The following is a 19,589-nucleotide window of genomic DNA, read 5'->3' on the forward strand; positions in this document are numbered from 1 at the left end:
TACCTCTCATTTATCCTCTCTCTCATTTCATCTCTCCCTTCCCTCTTTCTTTCGCATTCTCCCTTATTACTCTCTTGTCTTTTCATTCCTTCATTCCCCCTCTCTCGTTCCTGTTCAATCATTGAGAATGGTCACAATAGAAATCAATAGTTTACTGGATACTAATGACATCAAGGGAAATGGGGAAAGCACTGCAGAGATGGATGATCAGCCATTAGACTCGTAGAGGTCTACAGCACAGAAAAGGCCCTTCGGCCCATCACATCTGCGACTGTCAAAAACAACCACCTAACAATTCCAATTCCATTTTCCAGCACTTGGCCCATAGTTGTGTATGGCATGATCTAATTGGGTGGTGGAGCAGGCTGGATGGGCCGAATGGCCTGTTGCTTCTACGTTCTGACAATCACTGGTTAGGCCACAGTTAAAATAGTGTGCGGCATGTTTTAGTTCAGTTCAAAACCTGTGGGTTTGTAAAAAAAAAACAAATGGGTAGAATTTTCTGACGAGAACTTTGGACCCACCGATGTCCATGGGGCTTTGCCGACTGTTACACGATCCTGCCAGCGGGAAGTGCCAGAACATTTCAGCTAATGTTTAAATTTATTCAAACAGTAAATGTTGTTCAGATTACCAGGGAGCTGACAGTACGAAGGTGGCTGAATTAACAGCAATTATACCATTTTAACATCTTTGTAAATTAATCTTTCACACACTTATATACTCAGCAATTAATCTTCCCCTGTTTATACCATCATGTTACTACTCAAACATAACATTCAAAATGAGTTTAATAGAATGAAACACATTGATAAAGTTCATCACAATTCTCAGCAGCAATGATTTTGAATATTCCTTCTAAGGAACAAGGGGGAAAGTTTATAAGAGATGTGAGAGGCAGGTTTTTTACATGGAGGGTGATAAGTGTTTGGAATGCGCTGCCAAAGGAGGTGGTAGAAGCAGATACAATAGATAGAACATTTAACAAGCATCTAGACAGATATATGAATCGGCGAGGAAGAGAGGGATGCGGACTGCTCAGACATTAAATAAATAAAGGTTGCCACAGCAATGAACCAGGTTAGGCAATGATTGGACCGCAATGTTTAAAGTAATCTAATTGACAATGTTGGTAAATACACCAGCCATGTGGTTTCGAGCCACATGGTCCAGATAGGCAGTGCAATGGTGACCATGTAACTATCATCAACTGTCATAAAACAAAGCCGCATCTGGTTCACTAATGCCCATTAGGGAAGGAAAATTGTCATCGTTATCTGATCTGGTCGACTGCAGACCCACAGCAATGTCGCCTAGCAAGGTCAGTTCATGAGCAATTAGGGATAGGCAGCAAATGCTGGCCTTGCTAGCAACACACACATCCCATGAAAAACATTTTTTTAAGGAGTACCATTAGTCAGAGCGGGAAAAAGTCAATCAGGGTTCCCACACCTGTTAGTTCTCCTGTTGCATTCACCTGTTGCATTCTTCTATGAACTGCAGATCATAAATATGGGCCAAAGATAGTATCACACTGAGCTGTGCTTCACAATAGTGCCCTGGTTATTGGTACTGAATTAGCAATTCTGAGAATGTGAAGTCAAGCCCCTCAGTAACTGAATCACACGCCTGTTAATTTACAAGCTGGGAAACTGACCACGAAAGCTATCAGCCTAGCTAATGTCCAGGGAAGGGAGTCTGCTGCCCAAAACTGCTATAGCCAACAACTATGGAAGATGATAAATACCCTCTGGACCAGCCCCTCGGGTGTCAGGGCAACCAGATGAGGGGAGGTGATGGTCTAGTGGTATTATCGCTAGACTATTAATCCAGAAACTCAGCTACTGTTCTGAGGTTCGAATCCCGCCACGGCAGGTGCTGGAATTTGAATTCAATGAAAAGTATCTGGAATTAAGAATCTATTGATGGCCATGAAACCATTGTCGATTGTCAGAAAAACCCATCTGGTTCACTAATGTCCTTTAGGGAAGGAAATCTGCTGTCCTTACCCGGTCTGGCCTACATGTGACTCCAGAGCCACAGCAATGTGGTTGACTCTTAACTGCCGTGGGGAACTAGGGATGGGCAATAAATGCTGGCCAGCCAGTGACGTCCATGTTGTAGGAATGAATTTTTTAGAAAAGGGCAACCAGGAATAGGCAATAAATGTGTCCTTGCACATCCCAAAATGAAAATATTGTCGCTAACACTCATATTAGTGGGATTAAATTAGAATGAATTATTGAATATCATTCAAACGGGTCCACGTGGTTTAAGAGTGTATTTCCGCTAATGTATCGACATGCTAGATATAGTGGTGAGGGATGGGAGATCAGCAGTGAAGCTGCACCTTATCCGACTGTATTCAGAAGGAGAAAATCAAGCATCTGGACAGATACATGAATAGGCGAGGAATAGAGGGATGCGGACTGCGCAGAGGCAAAAGGTCTTTCGTTCAGAAAGACGTCATGTGTTGGTGCAAGCTTGACGGGCCAAAGGGTCTGTTCCTGTGCTGTACTGTCCTTTATAGAATAGAATCCATACAGTGCAGAAGGAGGCCATTTGGCCCATCGAGTCTGCACCAACCACAATTCCACCCAGGGCCTTTCCCCGTAATCCCATGTATTTACCCTGCTAGTCCCCCTGACACTAAGGGGCAATTTAACATGGCCAATCAACCTAACCTGCACATCTTTGGACTGTGGGAGGAATCCCACGCAGACACAAGGAGAACATGCAAACTCCGCACAGACAGTGAACTGAGGCTGGATTCAAACCCGGGTCCCTGATGCTGAGAGGCAGCAGTGCTAACTGGTGAATACATTTTGCTGTAATTAGAATGCATCAAGCAGTAAAGGGTGAACAGAATTTAACCCTGTTAAGGAATAGAAACCTACACTTAGCTGATATTTGCTTTACTATTTTTTTGTACTGCAGCTAATGTCAAGCAGGCCTGGTCACCGTAATGCCAGTCAGTCGTGCCAAAGGAAATACTTATATTTGACCCCATGGTTGCCTGGCATATTCCAGTCAGTGAGGTTGTGCCAGCTTTATTATTCCCAGCAGTCACTGTTAATTGTATATTAATTGGGTGTTTAATTGTACTCAGCTGGTGAGCATTAACTGGGGATTCACTTGTACTCATTCACTTTTCCTGGAGGAGGACCTCCTTGTGGGTCTGGCCAAGGTGGCCATGAACAGGCACCTTGAGAGGGTCGTCTGACTCTACGGTCTGCCCCTCTACCACGGCTAGGTTCGCTGAGAGGGTGCACATGGTGTTAGACCTCCATGGTGACCAGTGGACACAGAAGGCGGCACAGTGGTTAGCATTGCTGCCTCACAGCACCAGAGACCCGGGTTCAATTCCGGCCTCAGGTCACTGTCTGTGTGGAGTTTGCACGTTCTCCCCGTGTCTGCGTGGGTTTCCTTCGGGTGCTCCGGTTTCCTCCCACAGTCCAAAGATGTGCGGGTTCGGTGGATTGGCCATGCTAAATTGCCCCTTAGTGTCAGGGGGATTAACAGGGTAAATATGTGGGATTACGGGAACAGGGCCTGGGTGGGATTGTGGTCGGTACAGCCTTGATAGGCCGAACGGCCTCCTTCTGCACTGTGGAGATTCTATGACACCACGGGTGCTGAGCTGCCTCAACACCCCCGGGAGTGACATTTTAATTTAATCCGTTAAGCTTCTTTCTGACGTTTTGTTTCAGTTACAGTGGTTGCTTAGTTTCCAGGGGCTGTCACCCCTCCCATTTTTGTTTAATTTATTGATTATTGGGTTAATAAAAAAGAGTGTAGAACATTTAAAATATGTGAGTGGGTTTGAAGTAGTGCTATCCCCAGGTTACCACCCAAACAGCTTTGCTGCATTTCCTGAGAAAAGTGATGTTTGTTTTGTGAGCATCATTCAATTTGAAAGATTAAAATGACAGAAGGTTTATACAGAAGCAAGCTGAAAGAGTGTTCTTGGATTGGAGGTACGCAGTATGCCTTCTAGGTCTCAGTAATTGCATAACGACTAGGCTCCAGTTCTATGCTTCACAGGCTGACTATCTAATTTGTGAAAGTCAGTGTGGGTAGCACTTAGTGCAGTAGAAATTGGCTGGTGCTCTGCCTGTTTCTTGGGTGTATAATTGGTGTAAAGCAGACCAATTTAGCAGTGGGACCAATCGACATAGACAATGGTCCCACTGCTACATTTGTGGGGTCTTTTTTCTTGCACGTAGGTAAATCCGGAGCCTTAAGCCTGTTAAAGAAGCCATTTTCATTTTGCAAACTCTGATTATATCTGCTTTCACCTTCTTGTGGGCAGTGGGTACCAGGTCATAGAATCCCTACAGTCCAGAAGGTGGCCATTTGGTCCATCAAGACTGCACCGGCCACAATCCCACCCAGGTCCTATCCCCATAACCCTACTTATTTACCCTACTAACCCCCTGACACTAAGGGGCAATTTATCATGGCCAATCAACCTAACCCGCACATCTTTGGACTGTGGGAGGAAACCAGGGCACCCGGAGGAAACCCACGCAGACACGGGGAGAACGTGTAGACTCGGCACAGACAGTGACCCAAGCCGGGAATCGAACCCGGGTCCCTGGCGCTGTGAGGCAGCAGTGCTAACCACTGTGCCACCGAGCCATCCCAATTTGTCAGTAATGAGGACTAGGCGAATATGCATGTTTTTTTAAATTTAAGCTGTCTCTTTGAAACCAGAAGTAACAGGGGTTGTCCTCCATAGAACTCCTTGGGCACCTTCCTTAGTCCTTTCCAAATCCCCTCTCCCATCCCAATATGGTAGCACAGTGGTTAGCACAGCTGCCTCACAGCGCCAGGGACCCGGGTTCGATTCCCGGCTTGGGTCACTGTCTGTGTGGAGTTTGCACATTCTCCCCGTGTCTGCGTGGGTTTCCTCCGGGTGCTCTGATTACCTCCCACAGTCTGAAAGATGTGCCGGTTAGGTAGGTAGGCTAGGTAGATTGGCCATGTTAAATTCTCCAGTGTACCCGAACAGGCGCTGGAGTGTGGCGACTAGGAGGTTTTCACAGTAACTTCATTGCAGTGTTAACGTAAGCCTACTTGTGACTAATAAATAAAACTTTAACTTTAACATTTACCAGAGGGTTGCTGATGCAGGCATTGAGGTTTCCATTCCAGCTCATTGAACTTTTATTCATCTTTGAGCCTCTTCAGTTTGAGTGGCCAATGAAATCTGCTCCAGATTTATTTCTAAGTCAGTGAGTTTCTAGACTTTTCTATCAGACTAAAGGCTTCTTTCAGGCACTGAGCTCCCCTGTGAAATTTAAATTGAAATCTCTACAACATCTGGCAGCAGCGCACTTCCACGTCAGCTACACAAAGTAATTTTTTATTTATTATTAGAGTGCAGTAGATGTCTGTTGGAATTATATCCAGCCTTTTCATTTTGGAATGTTCCCACTCCTTTCCTTTCCAATGTTCACTCCCAGCCTCTCCCCTACTCCCAGAGGTTGACTGCAGCTGGGGAGCTGTTCCTTGGGCTCAGTTGCTTCCAGCTCATCAACCCAGATGTCTTTCATTGATGTGTAAGAGTTTGAGATCGATGTCAGCAAACTGACTGCGCACAAAAAAATCCAAAGCATCCTGCCGTGGAGGACATGATGTAAACTCTGCGGCTGCGGAGCACCCATCAGGTTAACTGCTGCAACGCCGAGCACCATGGTCACAACACATAGTAAGAAGTTTAACAACACCAGGTTAAAGTCCAACAGGTTTATTTGGTAGCAAAAGCCACACTAGCTTTCAGAGCCTGTGGCTTTTGCTACCAAATAAACCTGTTGGACTTTAACCTGGTGTTGTTAGACTTCTTACTGTGTTTACCCCAGTCCAACGCCGGCATCTCCACATCATAACAACACATTGTACCAGCAAGTGCTGCTGTATACACTGAGTATACTCTGGGTACCAAAATGTTAGAGCTAACGCTGAACACCAGCGTTCTAACACACTGACACTGAATACCAGCGTTCTACCACTCACTGGCACTGAATACCAGCAGTCTATCATTGAACACCAATGTTCTAACACACTCACGCTGAATAACAGTGTCTTTAAACTATTGGCTCAATCTTCTGGCTCTGCACGCCTGCAGGATCTTCTGGTCCTGCCGACGGCACATCTACACGGTGTGTTCCCCGGCAGCATGGCATGGAATCAATGGGAAATCCTATTGATAGCGGTGGGATCAGAAGATCTTGCAGCTGGCCAACGGCGCCGCCAAGAAAAACACCGCAAGGAGGCTAGAGAGTCCCAGCGATTGTATGTTCATCGGCCATTGTAGGTGGCAAGAGTGGTTGAGAGAGCGATGAATAAAACATACAGCATCCTAGGCTCTATTCCCCTTAGCTTTAGAGACATAGAGCAAGGAAGTTATGTTAAACTTGTAAAGAACACTGCTTTCCTCTAACTGGAATATTGTGTCCAGTTCGGGGCTCTAAAGCATTGGAGTGCAGAAAAGATTCACGAGAATGGTTCCAGGGATGAGGAACTTCAGTTAGAGATTGGAGAAGTTGGGACTGTTTCCTTGGAGAAGGTTGGGAGGAGAATTGATGGAGGTATTCAGAATCATGCAGGATCTGGACAGAGTAGATGGGGAGAAATTGGTGGACAGATTAAGAATGAGAGGGCACAGATTTAGAGTAATTGTTGAAAGAACCACTGGAGGCACGAGGAGAAGCTTCTTTACCCAGGACTAAAAGTCATTGTCCGAGTTTGGCCAGGGATATTTATCTTGAAGTTCAAGTTGTACTCCTCACAGAGTCAATACAGCCCAGAAGGAGGCCATTTGGCCCATTGCGTCCATGTTGAAATGGGAAAACACCAGAATTCAGGAGCAGGAGCAGCAACCACATGCACACATGTGCTTGGTATTGTCCGCAATGGCTGCCCAGCTGTTGAAAGTATTCAAGAAAGATCATCAGAGTTTTGGACTCTAAGGGAATCAAGGGATATGAGGATCAGACTAGAAGATGTATCCTGATCTAAGCAGATGGCACAGCAGGCTTGAAAGGCCGTTAGGCCTACTGCTGCTTCTCATCCTTACCTTCCATATGAATACCAATGCAAACCAATGTAAATGCAAATAGTGTGTGTGCAAACAATATGAAGGGATACTTGGGGGTGAGTACTAGATGCTGTGAGTTCATGTAGAACTATATAGGAATCATGTGTCTCACATAAGAGTAGAGGGGCAAAAGCTTGGGAGGGTGGGTGTTGAGGAAGGAGCTTGGAATTAGGGTTTTATAGTGGATGAATGCTTCTTGCTTACAAAATGATCTTTCTGGTCTTGGCAAAAAAGTGCTGTGCATGCTTGCAAAAAGTGTTAATGATTGTGGCTAGTATATTAGCAATGCAATTGCCATACAGTGTGTTTGACCACGCTTTCATCGAGTGTGTAAACCACAAGAGGAAACAGGAACCTGTCGAAGTTGATCTGAGTTTGTGTTGAGATAGTGTTTGAACCTCCAAAGGACTCGGGTTAATGTCACCTGGATGCAGTTTCTGCTTACGTTATCAATGGCCACTTTCATTCCCAAACAGACCTTTAAACACAGACGCCATGAAAGAGGCAGCCCAGATCCTGCTGGGCACGCATGACTTCAGCACTTTCCGCTCCTTAAGCTCTGAGACTCCCTTCAAGTCGCCGCTGAAAACGCTACTTCAGGTGGACATAATGCCAGGTTTCAGCATCGCTTTGCAGCAAAACTTCCACAGGTAAGACACAACTCTGGAACTCCTTCCTTGCTATCTGTTAGTGACTGAGTATTACCTTGCTGCACTAACTACTGTTTTCCCATCTGAGCCCTCGCAAGTGGATGGCCTTCTCCCACCGTCTGTACCTTATTCCACTGTCTGTTTCACCTTCAGCCAGTCGCTCCGAGCTACATGTTGCCAAGGTTCTTCCTTGTTCCCTCACCAGAGAAAAATGGCCGGCCTTCATTGAGCACCGTCTCACATGAACACTGTGAAGCAAGTGAGTTTAAAGCATAGCTGTGTGAGCCCCCAGTGCAGCACCCCGGCAGCCCAAGATAGTCCTCCAGCTGAAACACCTCAGCATTTTCTGTTCTTTATTCCTGCATTCAACCACATGCTTTTTTCAAAAAACAAAATTTCATTTGAAGATAAAGCTGCTATATTTGCATTTCTATAGCACCTATCAGGTGCAAGACAAGTCAAAAACGTAGATGCCAACCCAAATTATGAAGTGCACCAAAAGCTTGGTCAAAGAGTTTGGTTTGGTGGAACATTTAAAGGAGGCGATAGGAGGTGAAGGAGCTTGGGGAAAGAACCCTAGATGTGTGCCGAGGTGATTAAAGACAGGATACCCAGGGATAAGGTAATGGGAGTGGGCGGGGGGGGCGTCGCACCAGAGTTTTGGGAGTAGAGAGGCTATAGAGCTGGAGGAGGTTATCAGGATAGAAAGGCAAGGCCATGATAGGATTTCAAAAATTCAGTCTGAAGTGAGATTTTTACGTTTATGGCACTGGTGGAGAGGGAGCCGATGAAGGCCAGCGTTAGGGCTGATTAAAATCTACAGTGCAGAGGTGGCCATTCGGCCCATCGAGTCTGCACCAACAACAATCCCACCCAGGTCCTATCCCCGTGACCCCACATATTTACCTTCCTAGTCCCCCCTAACCCGCACATCTTTGTACTGTGGGAGGAAACCGGGGCACTGAGGAAACCCACGCAGACACGGGGAGAATGTGCAAACTCCACACGGACAGTGAACCGAGGCCGGAATTGAACCCGGGTCCCTGGCGCTGAGAGGCAGCAGTGCTAACCACTGTGCCGCCCTTGAGCAGCAAGGGTGAGGGCTGATTGGTCAGTGAGGTTAGGTTAGGCTTGATAGTTCAGCAAAGCTTGGCATGAGATAGATAGGTTTTAGGTGAGGGTGGGAAACAGATAAGTATAATTACTGTTGTGTGTAAAGCAATATTGTTCGAGAGTATTTTCAAGATGATCTATGATTTACCACTGGAGAGAGAACAGTAAAAGAGCAGAGGAATTCTAATTATTTTTTATGGACCACTACAACCATGTGTAACATCTTATAACTGTCTGAGATCTCTGGCATGTTGTGCAGGATATTCTTTAATCATTTACAGTATGTTTCATGGCATTATCCAAAAAAAGACCAGTTTGTTGTCGAACAATAAAAGTGGGAGCTGTCGAGAGCGAGCATTATTTTAAAAACTGCATGTTCTCCTTATTCTGCCTCATGTTTATGTTACATTTTAATCTCAGCATCGTTGCTGCATTCCTAACATGGGTATATGTAATGAAACAGAATAGATTCTGGAACCAAGCGGGCTACCATTTTGGTTCCAGTGTGAATGAATCACAATGCTTGGTTTGGCTGCAAAGTGCTTTTCTTCCAGCCCTTCCTCTGAAGCTGAACACTCGAACATGCCTCAGTGTGTCATTTGGCACAAGCACGGAAAATTCATTTTCAAAAGGATTTTTCCACCGTCAATCATTATGGTTCTGCCTCGGTTACTTTGGATTCATAAGCAAAATGACAAGGACGGAAATATTTGCATGACTGCCCTCAATGAGTTTAGTTTAGTTTATTTATTAGTGTTACAAGTAGGCTTACATTAACATTGCAATGAAGTTACTGTGAAAATCCCCTAGTCGCCACACTCCCGGCGCCTGTTTGGGTTACACTGGGGGAGAATTTAGCACGGCCAATGCACCTAACCAGCACGTCTTTGGGAGGAAACCGGAGCACCCAGAGGAAATTCTCCACGCAGACACTGGGAGAACGTGCAGACTCTGCGCAGACAGTGACCCGAGCTGGGAATTGAACCCGGATCCCTGGCGCTGTGAGTCAGCAGTGCTAACCACTGTGCCGCTGTGCTGCCCATAGTGCTGCTTGGAACTGAAGCTTCAGATAGTCATATTTGATGATTTGGAGACAGTCTAGCCATTCTGGTTCCTAAAGCCCGTAAGAATTCCAGCTAAAGCCAAAGTTCACTTCACAGCCCCTCGGATGAAACCTCACCATCAGTAACGAGAATGGGTTGAATGTTCTTAAACTCGAGACCTCCCGTGGGATGAGCTGGAGCCATGGGCTGTTTTTTTAAAAAATGTACGGCACCTCCTCAAAATGTTCAACCGATGGCTCGTTTAAATGTGAACTTGGATTAAGCGAAGCAGATTACATCCAGACCCGCAGATTCCGTGGCTGTTTAACTGTCAGTCACAAACCTCGGTCAACATTTTCACATCCAGTGTGCATTGAGGGGCCAGCATTGACCCCAGTTTTGTCATGAATATTTCATTCATCTCCCCCATGGAGAGATCTGACAAGAGGCAACAACTTTCTCCAGAATTTGTATCCCGAATTGGAAGACTTGCTGTGATATTCTGTGGGCTGCAACAGTACTAGTTATTCCAAAAGTGTCTGGTACATCCCAGTATCTATCTATATTGTAATGGAATCCATGGTGCAAGATTGACATTCCCTTGAAATCTGAAGTGGATATTCGTACCTTTCTCCACACGCTTCAATCTCATCAAAGCCAGATTGAGACAATACGTGAACTGTGGATGAGGTCTGATACAAATTAATAGGTTGCTCTGTTTCACAGCGAGTGAATATCCACAGCGACATTGAGATCAAGTGTACCTTTCTCAGTTAGTATAACTTGTCTGCGTGTAGTCGGACAAAATAATGAACTTGTCTCACACCCCCACAGCAGGGGGGCCGAATTAATTGACTTGGAACCAAACAACTCGCTAATCTCCTGCTCTTTATTCTGGACGTGGTCAAAGCTTGATCACACAGCTTTCTGTTTAAAAGCATGCCTGACTTTGCAGCCCCTTGGTGGACCTGTCGAGTGGGTATTTTTTAAAACCTCCCTCTACGGCCAAAAAGGAATCATAGACTTCCCAGCACGATTGGTGCAGGGAGTTTGCCAATTGTTGAAACAGATTGAACCCATTCTTTATTATTTACAGTCAATGAGGGAACAACATCAAAACTTAGATACATTTTAACCACACATCATTTCACTGCCATTTTGTAACTTGTACAATGTCACATTAATTTAAAACAGTTAAGAGACATTCTGAAATCAATTCAAATAACTCCACACAAATCCAGTTCACTGGCTCTCCTGTTTTGTGTTTCTTGTAGTCAATTCTATGGGGAAATGTGAAGTGTTGAATCTCCAGTTGGCACTGTACTTGAGTATCAGAGGCCTGTTTAAAATATGGGATAATCGATCACACAGCTTACAATTTGTATGAGTTTCAGTCTTGAGTTTGAGTCTCGTACTAGCAATGCCAGGGGAGTTTTATTTCTCCCCCTCAATGTGTCAGTCTTGTGGTACACTTCAGCCTGTGTTTTATTTTTCACTGAAAAAAAAAATTATTTCATTGGATGTGGACGTTGCTGACTGGGCCAGCATTTGTTGCCCATCCTTAATTAGCCCTTGAACTGAGTGTCTCGCTTGGCCACTTCAGAGGGCAGTTAAGAGTCCGCCACATTGCTGTGGGTCTGGAGTCACATATAGGCCAAATTGGGTAAGGACAGCGGATTTCCTTCCCTAAACCCATTGGTGAACCAGATGGGTTTTTACGACCATTGATAACGGTTTCATGGTCATCGTTAAGACTTTTAATTCCAGATTTTTATTGAATTCTAATTGCATCATCTGCAGTGGTGGGATTCGAACCTGGGTCCCCAGAGCATTATGTACTTCCACCCATTGAATACGAGGAAATCATGTTACCTTGCTAAATTCATTAAGCCAGGGTATATATAAGGAGACATGGTAACTGCTGAATTCAACGAGGCTCGTAAGAATTCCTGATAAAGCCAAGGTTAACTTCACGCCTCAGTTGAGCTTAATATTTAGCACTGGCCCCTTGTTCAAGATTCTCCCACAAGAGGAAACATCCTCTCCACATCCACCCTTTCAAGACCACACAGGATCTTATACGTTTCAATCAGGCACGATGGCACAGTGGTTAGCACTACTGCCTCACAGCACCAGGGACCAGGTTCGATACCCGGCTTGGGTCACTGTGCTGAATCTGCACGTTCTCCCCGTGTCTGCATGGGTTTCCTCCGGGTGCTCCGGTTTCCGCCCACAGTCCGAAAGACATTCTGGTCAGGTGCATTGGTCATGCTAAATTCTCCCTCAGTGTACCCGAACAGGCGCCGGAGTGTGGGGACCAGGGGACTTTCACAGTAACTTCATTGCAGTGTTAATGTAAGCCTGCTTTATGACACGAATAAATAAATCAAGTCACCTCTTATTCTTCTAAACTCCAGTGGATGCAAGTCTAGACTGTTCAGCCTTTCCTCATAAGACAACCCATCCATTCTAGGTGTGAGTTTAATAAACTTCTGAACTGCTCCCAACACATTTACATCCTTCCTTAAATGTCAATTTTAAAAAAAAAATTGATAACACCCCTGTGAAGTGCCTTTGGACACCATGTTAAAGATGCTATATATTTTATATATATACACACACACAAGTTGGTGTTTCAAAGCGAAAGCGGTGTAAATTTTAAAATGACTGTATCCCTGGAAACTATCACAAATTTTGGCATAAATCTTTATAATTAGGGCCATAAAAATGTTTCTGCTATAGCAAATGCCTTTCTTTTAAAATAAATTCTCCACAGAATGTTCAAGACATTGGAGTTTGCCCAAAGTGTTGTGCTACAGATTGTTCCTTGGACTCGGATATGCAAGCTAATGTAAACAATATAGGGAGTTTTGAATCATTACCAAATATGCACATTTGCATTTGATGTGGGTTTATGTTTCTTTTGTGAGTTTGTGGTTTGAATCTAGTGCAATCTCCTGGGTATTCCATTTCCCTGCAACTCTCTATCAAATCTGCCCATTTCCTTCTATTGTCTCGTCATCCAGAAGACACCAGTCCCAAAGCTTTCCCTCCTCAATTCAATTTCGTTTCCTAACCCATTTTGTAAAGTCCGCTGATCACTTCTGCCTCATCGGGACCTTGTTAGAGCGACAATTTACCCTATTAAGGCCAAAAGTAGCATGCATTTGGGTATCATTTACATCTAACTTACATCTGTTGTTATGTCTTGGGTTTTTAGATAATTCCTTTGGGTTCAGCATCATTGGACGCTCCGGAAAGTGAACCTGTGTCCGCCTGCTAATCAATTTATGTCTTTGCCGCGACAGTCAGGGAGAGACAAAGGAGTCAAAGAGAGGACCTTCATTCACAATTATTGAAATGGTTTTGAGTGAATGAAGTCACCAGTGAGGCTTAGGACAAAGACAGCAGTCAGGCTGAGGTTACCAGCAATAGGCTCCATGTTAGCAAATAGGATTGCAAGGGTTAGGTTCATGCTGCAAGTTATCACAGGCGAGGTAAAGTCTGTCTTTATGGTTTTGTATGTAGCGCTGTTCATTTATCTGTTTTAACGCTCGGTAAGTTTTATTTAGTGGTTTATAGCCTGACCCACAATCTATGAGAGTAATATGTACTTCCGCCCCTTGAAGGTGGCGGTATCTTGCGAAGTTCATCAAGCAGGATATATATAAGGAGACATGGTAACTGCTGGTATTCACAGATTGAAACGCGTGGCAAGGCAGCAGAATACTAAAGGATTCAGACGATGCCAAAACCATGACAGTGAGGCTCAAGGACATCAGGTTACAGTGTTGCGAACAAAGCTTTTGAAAACGGCCAGCCCAGATTAATGAGAAAATAGGCCTGGCATTAAAGATCGTGCACTTCAAAGGCTAACACAAAAGATTATTGTGCTAGGTTACACCATCCATTCATACTCACTGCTTTGTGTCGCGTCAGCTCCATTTGATGTAACTGGCCTGGGATATTCAAGTGCTGCTGAGTGTACGCGGCTGATAAATGAGTTAGAGAGGAAATTATTAGACAAGGACTTGCTTTCAGGAGTTAATTCACCGGCACGGCCTATCTCAAGACTTTCACCCAGATTTATCAGTGAGTGTCTGCTCAGTCTTCAGGATCCTGACAGCAAAAGAAAGAACTTGCTACTCACCAAAGCAGCACAAAGGGAAGGCAGCATTTTATTTGTCTTTGCTCTTGGATCTAATCATGTTGAGCCACCAGCTGTGTGATAAATTGGCACAAACTGCTCTTCAGAATCCTACAGTGCAGAAGGAGGCCATTAGGCCCATCGAGTCTGCACCGATCCCGCCCAGGCCCTATTCCCATAACCCCGCGTATTTACCCTAGCTAGTCCCCCTGACACTGAGGGGCAATTTAACAGGGTAAATCCACCTAACCAGCACATCTTTGGACTGTGGGAAGAAACCGGAGCACCCGGAGGAAACCCACGCAGACACGGGGAGAGTGTGCAAACTCCACACAGACAGTGACCCATGCCGGGAACTGAACCCGGGTTCCTGGCGCTTTGAGGCAGCAGTGTTAACCACTGTGCCACCGTGCCGCCCTTTCTCCAAGGGTTGAAACTAGTTTAAGATTCCCGCACCTCACCATACCACTGCGGCTGGCCAATCTGACTCTCGCAGCGACACTGAGAGAGAAATAAAATGACATTGTGTCTCAAAAGGTACCAGCACCCATTTGTAATTTCTCCCTCCTGCCTCTAGAGGCAGTAGTACCAGCAGCTAGAGGATGCCATCCTTATTGGCAGTAGACAGGCTAATGTGAAAGGGTCCTAATTTGTACTGTTTCAATGACCCATTCGTGTGGCTGGATAAAGGTTTGAAACCTGGCTAACATAGTAGAATAGTTTGGGAATGATGGTGGATTGACATGAATATATTCTGGACTTCTGTGAGGATCAGTGTTAAAATGCAACCAGTATACGAAAGAGCTTGTTTCTGCTGAGCGAGTTCTCAGCTATCAAGCACAAATACTTTGATACAAGTTGAATCCAAACAATTCACATTTACACAGTGCCTTCAAGGTAATAAAACATCATAGAAGCCTTACAGTACAGACGGAGGCTATTCAGCCCACCAAGTCTGCCCTGAACATAATCCCACCCAGGCCCTATCCCCTTAACCCCACATGTTTACCTTGCTAATCCCCCTGACACTAAGGGGCAATTTAGCATGGCTAATCAACCTAACCCGCATAACTTGAACTGTGGGAGGAAACCGGAGCACCCGGAGGAATGCAGACACGGGGAGAATGTGCAAACTCCACAAGATAGCGACCCGAGGCCAGGATTGAACCCGGGGTCCCTGGCGCTGTGAGGCAGCAGTGCCAACCACTGTGCCACCGTGCCGCCCTTCTGCCAATGAGAATAGTTTCTCTCTAGCCAGGCCCCTCGTGATCTTGAGAATCTCTACCTCAAAGAGCTTCAAAGAAGCAATTATCAAACAGAATTTGACACCGAGCTACAAGCTTTGTCGGAGTGGTAGGTTTCACGGAGTGTTTTAAAGGATGAGAGAGAAGTGGAGAGGGAATTCTCGAGCTGAAGTTATAAACATAGACGAGGTGTCGCTTCTCGGTGTTGTTAAATCTGGAATTCAGTCGGAGACCAACAAGTGTTGTAAACTTTAGCTGTTGACTTTCTTTTCCAAATACTATGGGGAAATGGTGTGGTAATCGGTTATCAAATTGTTAATGAGCTAGTGGAGTGAATGCAAAAGGTGTAGGAGGGTCATCATAGTCAACGAGACAGGAGCTACTATCCAAGTCAAAGCAACAGAGGAGCAGTACCTCATGATGACAAGAGCTCTGCTACATGTTTGACCTGAACCCACAGCTAGGTATCGGCACTGCCCTTTCTGTGGGGGCGGGACATTGATTTGCCTTTAGTGTAATTTCCCCCTCCACGTGATGATGGACATGTGGTTGAAACTCTAAGAGAAGGCCGTTGATTCAGGGTCACTCACTATCCTGACGATTACAGTGTTTGTGTCTGTAGGCTGTGTCTGCCACTAACACTGACTGTTACTGAGCTCTGTTCTTTGCTCTGTTGTGAGCTGTTTGTTGTGCTCTTCAGGGCTGGATGCACATTCCTACCGTCTCCTGTAATTGAGAGGAGAGCAGAAGGGACATTTTAGAAGAAGGGAACTTTTATTTGCATAGCACTTTTCACATCCTCATAATATTTCAGCGAATAAATGAGATATTCAGGAGACAGTCGGATTCACTGTTGTGGAGCAGTGCAAGTGGTGAAGGGCTGTTGATTACACGTGAATGTATTTTGTTTCTTCGACTTACAAATTCGGCATTTATACACTCCAGCGAATCTGAATGTAACACCATCCATTAATGTAACTGTGCCAATTCCAGTCTTAGGTACTCTTATTGCTAACATTGCTAATAGGATGTCAGTTCCTTCCAGATCTCAGCGCCATAGACACCCTACAGTGCAGAAGGAGGCCATTCAGCCCATCAAGTCTGTACCGGCAAAAATCCCATCCCTATCCCCACAACCCCTTACATTTACCCAGCTAATCCCTCTAACCTACACATCCCGGGACACTATAGGCAATTTAGCATAGCCAATCGACCTAACCCGCACATCTCTGGACTGCGGGAGGAAACCGGAGCACCCGGAGGAAACCCATGCAGACATGGGGAGAATGTGCAAACTGCACATGGACAGTGACCCAAGCTGGGAATGGAACCCAGGCCCCTGGACTGTGAGGCAGCAGTGTTAACCACTGTGCCACCGTGTTGCCTATGTAGCTGTTGATTATGATCCATTATTGCCTGCCACAATAACAGCGCTATACTTGAAATAGGTTAATGTCGGTTGTTTTAGTGCCACCTTTCACCCAGTGCCACTGTAGTGTTATGTAATGCATTTTCCCGGTTGCCCACTTTATGACGTTCAGTGTCCCTCCTCAGGCCATGGAATTGCATCTCTATTTCTTCCCAAGTTCTACTTGCAGTGGATTTCTGCAGTTACTTTCCATGCAACACCTTTCCTGACTTTGTCTGCTCTCCTTTCCCGAACAGTTGCTTCTGTTTTGAATGGAATCCATCTATTAACACATCTGTCAGTGAACCGTACTTTCTGTCCACAATTCTCAGCCATTCTGTTAAAGACTGAAGAGGAAACTCGCATTCATTTTAGCCCTTTTGACATTTTCAGCACACCCCACAGCCAGTGGGCGCTGTTGCAATGTAGCACAGCAGCCAGTTTGACGCAGCAAGCTCCCACAAACACCAGATGGGTGGCACAGCGATTAGCACTGCTGCCTCACAGCGCCAGGGACCCAGGTTCGATTCCCGGCCTCGGGTCACTGTCTAGTGTGGAGTCTGCACGTTCTCCCCACGTCTGCGTGTGTTTCCTCCGGGTGCTCCGGTTTCCTCCCACAGTCCAAAGATGTGGGGGTTAGGTGGATTGGCCATGATAAATTGCCCCTTAGTGTCAGAGAGACTAGCTAGGGTAAATGCATGGGGCTAGGGCATGGGTGGGATTGTGGTAGGTGCAGACTCGATGGGCCGAACGGGCTCCTCTGCGCTATAGGATTCTATGATCTGCTTTAGTGATGTTGACCGAGGGATAAATATTGGCTGAGGGATAAATCCTCATTATTCTTCTAATAATTGCCAGGGGATGTTCCTACGGTCTTCATGTCCAGTGAAGTAGTTTTGAAGTGTAGTCACTGTCAACGCAGGGAAATGTGGAAAGTTGATTTGGACACAGCATTGAGAAATGACCAGATAATCCTTCGTTTGCTGGTGTTGCTTGAGGAGCAAATGTTGGACCAGGTTACTGCAGTAATGGCAGCTTCTATATTCACCTGAGAAACCAAACAGGGCCTTGGTTTCACGTCTCGTCTGAGACGTGGTTCCTCCAAACGTGCAGCAGGACTGCACTGGAGTGTCAGCCCAGAGTTTGGGCCCCAAGACTCTGTGGCGGGTCTTGGCTCACAAGTGAGATTGCTCCCACTGTATCATGGTTAGAACGAATGATCCTTGGGCCATAGCTCCGATACAGATTCTACAATTATATAACCTTGTCAATCGACTGGTTAACTGTATCCGACGTGTGAAACTGTCTCCTTACTAAGGCAAGAATCAGATGGTGTATTTATAGTGGTTTTATTGTGTTTGGAGGAGGTGTTGGGAAATCTGCGTTGATGGTCCGTACCCACTCACAGTTTACGCATGAGAAACATCTGCAAATGTGGTTTAACAGAGAAAGACAGAGGGCAATATGTCTGTAAATACCTTAAATCTTGTTCCTGTTTTGGGATAACTCATTCCGTCTGTTTTCCTCCATAATTTTGTCATGTATCACAAATGGTTTAATACTGGGATCCCAAGCGCCAAGAAACAGTTTCTAATGATCCTTCGCTGGCTTCCAAGAACTCTAGCCAACATTATCTTGTCATTTGCCTGTGTTTGCTTACAGCTCCCTCAGCCCCACATATTTTTCACCTAAAGAACAAGTTGTTCCAGACCAGCTCATGAAATATGCTTCAATGTTTAAAAATCAGTTTTGAGTTTAACTGCCATTTCAACTGACAGCTTTTGTGCTGCCTTATGTTTCAAGTCTAAGGAGACGGAGAGAAGTCAGCATTGATTAGTCCTAAGACGTGTGTGTCAGCCATTAGCTGAGGACGCAGTTAAGTTGAAGATAGAAGGATGAGGGGGGATCTCACTGAAACTTATAGAATACTGAAAGGCCTGGATAGAGTGGACGTGGGGAAGATGTTTCCATTAGTGGGGGAGACTAGGATCCGAGGGCACAGACTCAGAATAAAGGGACGACCCTTTAGGACCGAGATGAGGAGGGGTTCCTTCAGCCAGAGGGTGGTGAATCTATGGAATTCATTGCCACAGAAGGCTGTGGAGGTCAGGTCATTGAGTGTATTTAAGATATAGATAGGTTCTTGATTGGTAAGGGGATAAAAGGTGATGGGAAAAGGCAGGAGAATGGGGTTGAGAAACGTATCAGCCATCATAGAATCCCTACAGTGCAGAAGGAGGCCATTCAGCCCATCAGGTCTACAACAGTCCCACCCAGGCCCTATCCCCGTGATTGAATGGCGGAGCAGACCCGATGGGCCAAATGGCCTAGTTCTGCTCCTATATCTTATGGTTTTATACCCGCCTCCTGGAAGGCTGCAAGCCATTTGCCTTCTGGTGCTAATTTTCTCACCAGCCTACCCCACCGCGAGCCTCGAGGCTGCCTCATGTGCCTCAGGCTTCGCTCTGCCCCAGAGGCCTCAGCTGATCTGCACCATTCTCTGGTAGACTGGGAGCAAAAACTTTATGGTGAGACAATTGAGGAACAGTGGAGGACCTTCAAAGCGATCTTTCACAGTGCTCAACAAAAGTATATACCCGTGATAAGGAAGGACTGTAGAAAAAGAGATAATCCGCCATGGATATCTAAGGAAATAAAGGAGGGTCTCAAATTGAAAGAAAATGCATACAAAGTGGCAAAGATTAGTGGGAATCTAGAGGATTGGGAAATCTTTAAAGGTCAGCAGAAAGCCATGAAAAAAGCTATAAAAAAAAGGTAGAATAGATTATGAGAGTAAACTAGCTCAGAATATAAAAACAGATATTTCTACAAATATATAAAACGAAAGAGTGGCGAAAGTAAACATTGGTCCTTTAGAGGAC

At 45.4% G+C, this 19,589-nt stretch overlaps 1 protein-coding gene across 5 annotated transcripts in view; it reads left to right on the top strand.

The window, feature by feature from the left end:
* pusl1 (pseudouridine synthase like 1) overlaps window positions 1-19,589 on the top strand; it is a 262,904-nt gene that overhangs the window by 42,821 nt on the left and 200,494 nt on the right. For 4 of the 5 annotated variants that reach the window (XR_013500535.1, XM_078238908.1, XM_078238910.1 and 1 more), the window contains exon 5: window positions 7,579-7,752. Coding sequence is in view for 4 of the 5 variants with exons in the window: in XM_078238908.1 (XP_078095034.1) it covers window positions 7,579-7,752 (174 nt within the window). In the remaining variant the exon portion in view is untranslated. Of the gene's footprint in view, window positions 1-7,578; window positions 7,753-7,905; window positions 8,012-19,589 lie in introns of all 5 variants that reach the window. The other variant, XM_078238911.1, reaches the window with a different exon arrangement.

Source organism: Mustelus asterias, chromosome 22, assembly GCF_964213995.1.
Source record: "Mustelus asterias chromosome 22, sMusAst1.hap1.1, whole genome shotgun sequence".
NCBI classification, from domain to species: domain Eukaryota; kingdom Metazoa; phylum Chordata; class Chondrichthyes; order Carcharhiniformes; family Triakidae; genus Mustelus; species Mustelus asterias.